At 39.0% G+C, this 11,014-nt stretch overlaps 1 protein-coding gene across 12 annotated transcripts in view; it reads left to right on the top strand.

Moving 5' to 3' along the window:
- The window catches only part of LOC111248628 (choline/ethanolamine kinase), a 32,551-nt gene extending 21,674 nt beyond the window's left edge, over window positions 1-10,877 (top strand). For 2 of the 12 annotated variants that reach the window (XM_022801288.2, XM_022801287.2), the window contains 4 exons: window positions 2,758-2,927; window positions 3,709-3,908; window positions 4,083-4,297; window positions 4,480-10,877. In XM_022801288.2, the coding sequence (XP_022657023.1) occupies window positions 2,758-2,927; window positions 3,709-3,908; window positions 4,083-4,297; window positions 4,480-4,531 (637 nt within the window). In that variant the 3' untranslated portion in view covers window positions 4,532-10,877. The remainder of the gene's footprint in view (window positions 1-2,757; window positions 2,928-3,708; window positions 3,909-4,082; window positions 4,298-4,479) is intronic. The other 10 variants (XR_002672629.2, XR_002672630.2, XR_002672626.2 and 7 more) reach the window with 10 other exon arrangements.
- Window positions 10,878-11,014: the final 137 nt, after the last annotated feature.

Raw genomic sequence — 11,014 nt, 5'->3', positions numbered from 1 at the left:
ATATATAGCATTTTACTACATTGCAAGCATCTTATATATATATATAAGTACGTGCTTATTTTATGATTGTGTACATCGTTCTATATATGTTATGTGGCTATCGCTAATACAGATACCTATTACGCGCCTACATATGCATATATTTATATTTACATTGCTAGAGAAAAGACAGTTCTATTGTTTTAGCGGCATTTTCATTATCTCTATAAGAGACTTTTGTGTGCCATAAGCGTTTTTGTCTGTTTCGTTTTCTGATGTTGCGCGTGTATTTGACTTTTGTTGTTATTTGGGATAAGAATAGATGCTGATTCTGCATATCGATCAATCAAGATCATTTTTTATCGCGAGGATTATGATTGTATTAGAATCGAAGTAGAAAAACAATAGTATTGGGGCCGTTCATTCATTTATCAATCAATATTTAGTTATACATATATATATATGGCAAAATGTCTATACGAAATAACGGACCACTAGCTAGGGTTAGGTTAGGCGTTGACTTTGATTGTTGCTAGTGTTGGCTTGTGCTAGGGCTGCTTGGGAGTGCTCCCCCCGAACACAAAACGACGAAAACACAATCGCGTTTTCAAGCCTCGAGCCTGAGACAAACGTTACAACTCCATCAGCAGCATCAACATTCTGATGACCCACGATGGTCGTTAGTCCGTTCGCCTGAGACGTTCGGATCAGAGACAACAACCGACCATCACTGACTGTTAGGAGTCTCTCAGCTTCGATGAGTCCCGGAGCTCTGTTAAATGCAGAGCTTCGATCTGACAACAAGCTGTCAAATGGCGACTATGGGATGGCATGCTTGCGAACTTCAGAGAACCTAACGGTCAGTGACCAGTGGCCTCCCTCGACTCTTTTGGAAGGCCGTCGGCGGTGGCTCATTAGGCCACACTTCGACCTCTGCCCCTCGACCCGCCGAGACTACCCACATCCCGGTTCAGGTCTAATATCGGTTTCATCTCAACAACATTCTTCTGTCGTGTATTTAATGCGAAGTATAGGGACTATATAGTCATACAACATGTCACTGCTGATACTGGTGCCACTTTTATTGTGCTATGGCGTCTTTCTTTTCGAAAAAAATTAGTACGAATCGACTAGAAGCCAAGTTAAATCAAAATTTTTGCTCTTCTGCTTTATCTAGATATCATTTTCCGTTTTCGTTATGGACTCTGGTTTCGGTAAGTTGTTAATAGAAATTGTCGTTGCTTTATAAGATCTCGTAGCAAAAAACCCATCGGTGGCATCGTTAACGCAGAAAAGTATGATGATGAATTAGGTTAACATGGTATAGTGTCGATAGTAATACCGGACGTAAAACGTTTAGCTTAGGTATGCACAGATAAATAGATGGATAGAGAGATAGATAGGGCTTGCATAATAACAATTAGATATGAACAGGCTTAAGTTGGAAATAGAGAAATTTACGTTTGATGTAACTCTGAAAACATCGTGCCGGCCATAAATCAAAAGTAATAGTGATCATTCATATTACTTGTACTGCTGAATTTGCCAAAAACTATACGAAACTTTTTCCGTAAAGAAACCGAAACCAAATGTTTGTAACGAACTAATTCTCTATGCCGACGTTTTTTTAGAAACGACGATTATGTTCTGATAGTCATTAGCGCCTATTATTAAACGAATAACATTAGAAAATGTATACTTAGGTAAAATGTTCTTAGGAGCTCCTAGCCATTGTTCCTGCCTACTGAACTAACGCATGTAAATACAAATATCGAGCAATACTAAGAACGACAGATACGATTCTGCGAGCACAAAGAGCCGACAAAGTTTCATTCTACCTCTGCGCAGAAATAATCGTACAGACGGATATCCCAAAGCCGAAACTTGGACGCTCTTTCCTCAGCTCCCTCTCCTATGATTAATTCTTAGTTTACCTTTATTACTCCAAAAAATGTATGTTTGACTGTGTATGCGTATAAGCCTTACACGATCGTGCCTGTTTTGGTCTTACTCTTTGTTGTAAGAAGAGTCCGATTCGATTAATTGATGTCTAATGAACTGCGCACGCGTCCAAAACCACAGAGAAGAGAGACAGAACGAGAGGGAGAGGGAGAGGGAGAGGGAGAAAGAGAGGGAGAGAGCGAAAGAAAGCTCTGAGAGAGAGAGTAAGCTTGAGGGCGCGTGCGACCAAAACGTCGCGCCATTGTGACGTCACATTGGATCTTGACTTGGCCGCCGATCGGCCTTATTTAGCTCTGTACGATCGGGTCGCTACTTGAGAGAGCGATCTTGAAGTTTAGCTCTGTTGCTGAAGGATAGGACCCTGCAATGAGAGGCCTTACTAATAGCAACAAGAGCTCTATCAAAACAACAACAACAGCAACAAGAGGCCGGTATCTGGAGAACGTGGAAACTCACCTCTCTGTGCGAAGTTTGCTATGACATTTAAATCGACAAGAAGCGTGATGGAACCATGTCCTGGGTGTCTGGTCACGGATCTCGGGTCGATCAACACATTTTGTAGAGATATCAGCGATAATCAAAGCGCCTAGTTAATTTGATCTGTTCTATACACAAATCAATAGATCTAATAAAAGTTTTCGACTATTTGTTTCATATGTGCTAAATATTATAGCTAAATAGAAATCGGTCGCTTAAAAGAACGATAGCTATTTTTGCAACTGAGCACTTAAGAAATTATGCGACGCGTAAATATATGGAACATGTACTTGAATTGTCTGTATGTAACGTACTAACGGTTACGAAACGACGGTATAGGTGGCTAGAGGTGCGTAAAGCAATCTCAGTGGACAACATCCGAAAGGAGGTCTTACCGTACGCCAAAATGCTTATGGAGTTCGACTACCGCCAGGAGATGGCCTGGTTACGCGAGGTGTTTAAGAAAGCTCAATCGCCTATCATGTTCTGCCATAACGATCTTCAAGAAGGTATTACTTACGTGTATTTGTCTTATGTTTGTATTCTACGTACGATGTCGGGTATGCAAATGCAAAAAGGCTCTTTGAATTACCAGCTTGTAGCGGTAGTCAATGCTTATTTACTGCATTGTTGTAGTTTTATAAAATGTACGTATTTTGGCGATCTTAGCATCCTTTGATGCATCTGCGCATTAGTCTGTATATCTCGTCATCTATTACGTCAACGATAACGACAACTGGCCATGCACAACAACAGCTTTTTTTTGTTCATACACATACATATATCATGCGGTGCTTTTATATTGACCGATTTTGGATTTTCTAGTATTAGCTCACTTCAGACGACACGCTATGCTATGTTAACAGATCTACCTCTAGAAATTCTTATCTATAGCGAGGGAGTCTATCATAGGCATCACGGTACTGCGTGGATAACTTGAGTTCTACTTGATATTCTTGCCGTTACGTATACTATTGCGGCGGTTGCATCGGTATAGTAAATCACTTGATTTCTCGTAATGGCGCATTTGTATGTACGTGCTCGCGTGCTTTAATTGTATTGCCGTTGCGTGGATACAAGGACAGTGTTAATGCGTGACACAGCAGGCGTGACAACCAGTTCTATTGGAAAGTACAAAGTCGGCTTCCCTTTTGTGGTCTGTTTTAAGCAATCATCTTGATGAGAAATCTGTATGATGAAGAGCTGCGGTATAATCAGCACGTGGCACGTGGTTTTCGCATCTTCAACGTAGATACTATTCTAAAGAAATATTTCCTTTTCTTTTTTTAGGCAATATCCTTCATATGCAAGCGAACGATGAAAGTTCGCTTGATGAGAATCTTGTGTTCATAGATTTTGAGTATTGCGCGTATAATTATCGCGGGTTCGACATTGCCAATCACTTCTGCGAGTGGGCTTATGACTACAGTTATCCGGAATACCCGCTGTTCAAAGAAACTATCGAGAACTATCCTAGCGAGGATCAAAGGGTAAATATAACTAGCGATTCCTTTTTTTTACTTTTTGTTTATAGGTAATTTGAAGGTTCATTTGTAATATCGACAAATTAATGATAACGATTTGTGAAGATGACCATCTTAGCTACTATGCATACGTCGTTTTCTATGTTTAGTCGTGTAACGTTGTTAACGACATCTTTTTAGCGTGCTTTCCTGGAGGAATATCTGGCTGCACTCAAAAGTACATCAGTTCACCGAGACATTGATCCAAAAGTAAACACGGTTGAACATCTCCTAATGGAGGCTGAGACCTTCACAATGGCGTCTCACATTTTCTGGAGTTTGTGGGCCCTTAATTCAGCACATTCGTCAAAGATCAACTTTGGGTATTGGGAGTACGGTGCTGCCCGCCTGACTCGGTAAGCACAACCCAGTAGTTTCGTATGCATATGGAAAACAGCTACGACACACTAGATGTTTTCTTACATTCATTGATACATCACTTAGTCATAACGAGTAACCTGTACTCTTATTATAAAGGTAATAATAAAGATAAGGTAATCATGTAATTATAACTAGCATTTCTGTGTACTCGTTGCAGGTACCTTGAACTAAAAGATCGTTTGAGAGAGTACTTTGAACTCGGCAATTAAGATTATCCGCACATAATTGTTCGAACTGCTACATACCAACATCGAGCGTCGCAGCCCAAGGGCAACAAGCATTAGGTTTACCGAAGAGCCTGGCGGATAAATTTAAGCGTCGAGTCAGTAAGCAAAGAATTTACCCTTAGCTAAGTTGGATCGCTAGCATGGACGTACTGTGCAACCCTCTAGCCTTTGTTTAGCAAGACTTGCGTGTAGTGGAAACTGGTCCTGTTGTCCGTGGCAGAACACTTTTGGGTACGAAAACCTGCATACTCGAGCGTCAAACGACGTCCGGAATAGGGTTGTAAGGTCAATTTAGATAATAAAGAGGGCAACGTTAGATGATACGATGAAAGGTCCGCCTTGTATGAGGCATGGTGCGTGCAGAAATTATTGCCGGGGCATGCGTTTCATACGCAGCTTAAAGCATTGATCTCTGCGGGGACGATGACTTCAGTCATCGGATCAACTAACATTGTAATGGTCAGTGGAAACACCATATGCAAGATTTCTCGGGTGAATTCTCAACGTAAAGAAGGAAGTAGTCTGTCGTGCGCAGATCGCATGTAGATAAAATGAAATCCTCGAGGCAAACCATCACTGAACTGTTCTATCCATGGTTGTATTTGCTTACCCGACTGGGCCGGTTAAGAAAGTTAATGAAGGTGGCGAAGCAACAACCCGATAGTAGCGTGTATCCGGTAAGGGCAGGCACTAAGAAACAAAAGTAGATATCTACCATAGGAGAATGTAAGGGGACGGTTCAAACATGAGAAAATACACGGCAGACAAAGCGTATATATTTTATTTTATATGACATTTAGATGCAATACTCCGAAAGCGTCATGACTGAACATGATCGACCTACCGTTCTCCTTGTTTGCCAGAAGCGATATTGTCTGAATAGTCGGTTTTGTGTCCTTCGAATTATACGCCCCTGGACCCGGCGTTGTAACGATTTGTGTTACGTGGTGTTTTACTGAATATTTTTACGACAGAAATATGCATCCTTGTTCATTACGATTACATCAATATGAGGTGCCGCAGAAACTATTTCCAAAAACTTTTTCTATATAATCATCAATGGTTACAAGTTCGGATCAGCCGTTATCCTAGTGTGCTTCTCTGGTTTATGTACTGAGTAATCAAGACCAACCCCATCTGCTGAGTAAGTCAAGTAACTGTGATTATTTGGGATAATTAATGAATCATCCGACATTGTTTTGATCCTAAAATGTTAAGTGACTCGACGTTACACCTTAAGCCTGAGATACTTGATGAGCGGTAACCCTGAAGCGGTCTTAACCACGCATAGCAAAGATGAGATCATATTTTCGTGATAAAAATTTCTTAATCATCTGGTTCACTGAGTTCGATAATAACACCAAGTTTTTCAAACTGGTAACTATAGTATGTCAAACGATACACCTGCAATATTATACTACGGGAAACATATTATTAATAGCATGAATCGAGCAAAGAAAAACATTATAACAATAGATTTTGTTGATTCCCTAATACCAAAGTGAACTTTTGCGTTTATATAATTAGCACTGAACGTAAAAATGACTTGGCAACTACATATATATATACTGCTATTAGTTGCCATCTTTTTACGTTCAGTGTTGTATCTGGTGACCTGTCCTAAGGACTTCGTGGCAATGGTGTATGATACGAATTAGTGAGGAAATATCTGCAAACAAGGGAATGAGATGGAGCGACAGACGTGTTAAATTTAAAGAAAGTTAGTGGGACGCTTCATCCTTGACGTACCCATATACAAAACTTCTGGCGCAGCAAACGCAAAGACTAGCTACAGGTAAATAAAAGTCAGATTGTTATCGAGCTCGTTCGTGCCTACAGGCAGAAACGAAAGGGACGGCCATTGAGCATTCGTGATTTGGTCGACTTGATTGTTACAATGTTTGAGCGCACCGCAGTGTACCACAAAATTTGTTTCCCGGGTGCAATCGTTGCCCCGACGACTACACTTTCCTTGGACCACCACATGTCAGTAAAGATCACGTACAAAATTAATGAAACACACAAATGATGTACTTCTGGTAGCTGCTCTGTGCGAGTATCTCATGCCATACACATTTACAAAATAGTTTAAGTCTATTCAAAGTTTATTTAAATTTACCAAACCAATACGGGAAATCAAATATATAATTAAAGAGCTGTCTTGTAGCAAGAATGAAAAAAAATATAAAATAATCAACAAGAGTAACGAAGTTAACTCATCAAATATAACATTTTTAAGTTGATCAATAACGTATTACATTTTTAAATTCAAGATCCATGTTTATCTATTTTATTTCAATTTCAGAAATTTTTTTCGTATCTTCGACAACTCTTAAGGGTCAAAAAGATCTTCAGGTAAAAAAGTATTAATTGTCATCTAATGTTCAGGATTGTTCATTTGTTTATATGGCGGCGCTAGTGTACACGCAAAGAGAGAAATACTATTCTTGTCAACGATGATTGATAATGGCGGGAAATGGATAGTTTCATGTAATATGACTGTTCCACCTGGGCGTATGTGACACTGTGTATACTAGAAAAAAATGCATAAATGCAGAGCAAAAAGGCTCAGGAACGACTGGTGTACATTCAACAAATGAATAAACATCACAGAGGCATAGGAAAACACGTCTAGACGGCACATTTGGATCCCAGGGCGTGGGGCCTGCTTAGAACTCTTGGGGCGATAATCTTCCATCGTAATACAAAGCTAATAATAGTAGAAGTGATGGTTCGAATGTATTGTTGGTTGTGCTACTATTGACATTGTGCAACTAAGGGTGATATATTTTAATTAGCAATATATATTTAAATTGATCGACGGATGTATATAACAGTGGTTTGTAAACGGCAAAAAAAAAAAAAAAAAATATATATATATATATATATATATATATATATATATATATATATATGACGCGTATTTTATATATAAGACGAGTACTTAAAATACGCTAGTGAAAATAATTTGACTTGGCAAAATCACAGGCTTTTCTTTTCTGCTAGTAAGACTTTTATTATATTATAATGATCGATCTTTGATCTAAGGATTTCTAAATATATATATATATATATATATATATTAATGAAAAGTAAAAAAATAACCAAATTGTAGCAATCAAAGGGACGAACAATACATTTACGAGTTACTCGAGAAAATCGGATTCGAATTGTTATGAACAATGAAAGATTCCTAGCCCCTTGGAGGTTCTTTTAAATTTGTCTTTGTAATATCACGTAGTGGCCGAGTAAATTGTCGGTTATTATCGATGCACAATCTTCGTGTCGTTATAGCTAACCAAACGACAGGTGGGGGCAGTCTTTTATTTAACCGTTTACTATGTTTCAGTTCAATCCCAGTAACTGTTGGCAAAATGGTAATCAAACACGTTCAGCACACACACATATTCACTTAGCAGAATGAGCTTTGACGCATTACGCAGTATTGTATTCTACTTATTTACATAGAATAGGAACATTCTCCAGTTCCCCGTAGTTAACTTTAACTATCGACAAACTTGCTGCAGTCGTATAGACTCCGGCAAGGCTAGCCGACAACAACGTTAACTAATGACGACAAACAGAAAACGGTGTGAACTCATGGCGGCTTTCGCTAAATTTTACTTTGTCCGGTTCGTACTAATCATCTTGAAAAAAAACCGCGTAAAAAAGATACTGAGACGTCAATATGGGCCGAAGAGTAGGAAAGCGTTCTACGATTCCGGCCTACAATTCGCAGGTGCATGCCGTAATGGCGGCAACTGGCGGTGTTTTTGTCCTTATTATTGACGTGACAATAAGCATATCCATATACACAAATAATGCATAGATAATTGCGGAACGGCGTAACAATATGAGAATGTACTGACTGTAGGTCTGCATAAATTAAGAAAACTGTTTTTACGACAGTTGCAGCCCCTATCGCCATAACTCCGGGGCAATAAGTTTTTCCGGTCGAGACACACATACGCATGATACGACACAATCGTGCGGATGGACATAATTCAAACCTGTCTCCAGTCGCTGCTAGTGGCTGTAGCCCTTGCCGTTATGTGATGACCGCTGCGATCTGTTTTTTTTCTAATATGCTTTTTGTTTTTACCAGGCTTGGGAACGGGGATGATTACTTTTGCTGAGCTTGAGTACAGTTAGTTAGGGCTCACTGTTGTCGTAAAGCCATGGGATCAATACGTTTTCTAGTTTCTTCGTTCTAGTCTGTTCGTTAACGGCACCGAATTATTGCAGGTCGCGAATAGCCGATCACAGCAGCACCAGCATGTATGCAGTATCCCTGTGGAATTTCCGGTGTACCGAAGCTTAAAGACCAGTTTTATCTCGTTCACAGGCAATATTGAATAAAGGATTGAGATACAAAGGCAAAATTACTGGAAAAAATTAGCATTCCTTTTATGGTACCTTGCTGAGAGTGTACGAGAGTGAAAATCATAAGTTATGGTATGCTAAAGAAGTCCTATAGAATCGTAACGGAGTAAATGGCAATAAAAGTAAAGGGAATGGGGGAGGGGGGAGGGGGCGGCCGGTTCCTGTAATGTAACAACAGGATCTAGCGTCCTACATTTAGATGTATCCAGGAGAAAAATTTAGACGGTGGAAAATGAACACAACTATCAATTACTGAGACTAGACAAGCATCAACGTAGCAAGATTTAGCTACCTGATGATTACAAAGAAGGAAGTACACATATATATGTACATGGAAAACAAGCACGAACGAAGCACGAACGAACGTGCCGATAACCGGAAAAATATCCTCGACTTAAACAGGCGAACCTAGACCCTACGAAACTTGCGTGCCCTGGGGTCTCTCTCCTTACCGAAATTAGCTCATTATATTTACTTCAAGTAGCCATCATGTACTTGTGTGTGTGGCTTTTTGCCGACTATCTATCAATCATCTGTTAATAACAATTTGGTTGCCGCATTGTTGAAGATGTACCAATTATCTTCAAACACTATTTACGCCCATATACATATACATACACTTGGTTTATGTATATTTAACTGATTATATAAAATACTGTAATGAACGGAGGATATGCCCCTATGCATAGCTTTGTCTTACGGCCGGCTCCTCTTAGGCGTAGTATATTGCTTTCTATTATGATAATTATTATTTTAAATTACATTATTAAATCGTTGTTGATTATGTTTCGATGTTAAATGTTTTCTATATAACATGCACCCTCTCAAATTGATTCAGCTGCGTGACCGCATCAATCGCGGGAAAATTCATCCTCCAATGTATTCCAGCTTGGCATGCCCGGGCCACCAAATTTGATTATTTCAGCGTAGATTTCCTGTTCCATTCTAATTAAATAAGTTTAATGCATTTTAGAACTTTTTCTATTCAATATTCCCTATGACGATGATTCGGAATACAAGCGCTGTAAACCTTCGTTCCGCTTACAGTACTCGCATCATTGCCCCATTCATGTCTTTAATATTTTTCTCCTTGACGTAGAATAAAGGACTGGCATGCTTTTAATGGCGAAAGTCTTCCTTCAAAAAAAAAAAGCTGCTTCTTAAGGGTTGTTTTGTTATCATCGCTGCTTGTTTTTTTAAATATACGTATATTTTATCTAAAACGGATGATTTTAGCTGATGATATATGGTAAGTACGTAGATCAAGTGAAGCGGGTAGTGCCGCTGCTGCAATGAAGCGCATTTAAATAGATCCGACGACTATTATGATAATGGCTTGATCGCATAAATGGTCAGATGAGATTAAACAAAATACGCGCATACAAAATATGGCGCAACGTACGTGTTCGGAATAGACAGATTGCAAAGATAACATTAGATATTAGAAGCTGACAAGACCGACTAATAATCATTGGATAACTTATAGCAGTAATAGTATTGATGACGTTAAAATGTACACTGTGTTCATGTAAGTCTCGCTCATAGTTTTCGTGCGTTAAAACTTCACCCTTTGTTTGTTTGTTTGTTGATAGTCTAAAAAGAAATGCCGTGCGACATGATCCCGTATAGAATTATAACACGGTCGACCAGAATTTTTCCAATTATTTAAACAACGAGTACTTGGATGGGGCAACAGGAAGGACGAATCCAATTGACTACGAGATTGCGTCGGATTGCACTTGTAAATAACATTAGCGATAAAAAGCGGTCGCTATGTCGCTGCATCTACGAATACTAATAACAGGAAGAATTTCGAAATCGATAAATAGAAAATAATTTCAAATATCTAATCGAAAGCAAAATGTCGAAAGAGGTTATTATTATCAATTAGATAGCAGATAACTGCAAAGCACAGAATAAATAAAATGCGAGATGCTATTCGGAATTGTTCGGTTTCTTTATTATGCGGTTTAGTATATAGTATAATTTGGTTATAATTTGCAGCTGTATTAGGTAGGAACGAATGATGATATAGTGGACTAGATAGACATATATTAGGGATTAATTATTAGGGAAGAATAT

The sequence above is a fragment of the Varroa destructor genome, unplaced genomic scaffold (genome assembly GCF_002443255.2).
Source record: "Varroa destructor unplaced genomic scaffold, Vdes_3.0 BEIS01000004.1, whole genome shotgun sequence".
In the NCBI taxonomy this organism is placed as follows: Eukaryota; Metazoa; Arthropoda; class Arachnida; order Mesostigmata; family Varroidae; genus Varroa; species Varroa destructor.
Note: the sequence above shows the minus strand (reverse complement) of the source record. Positions and strands in the feature narration are given on the sequence as shown.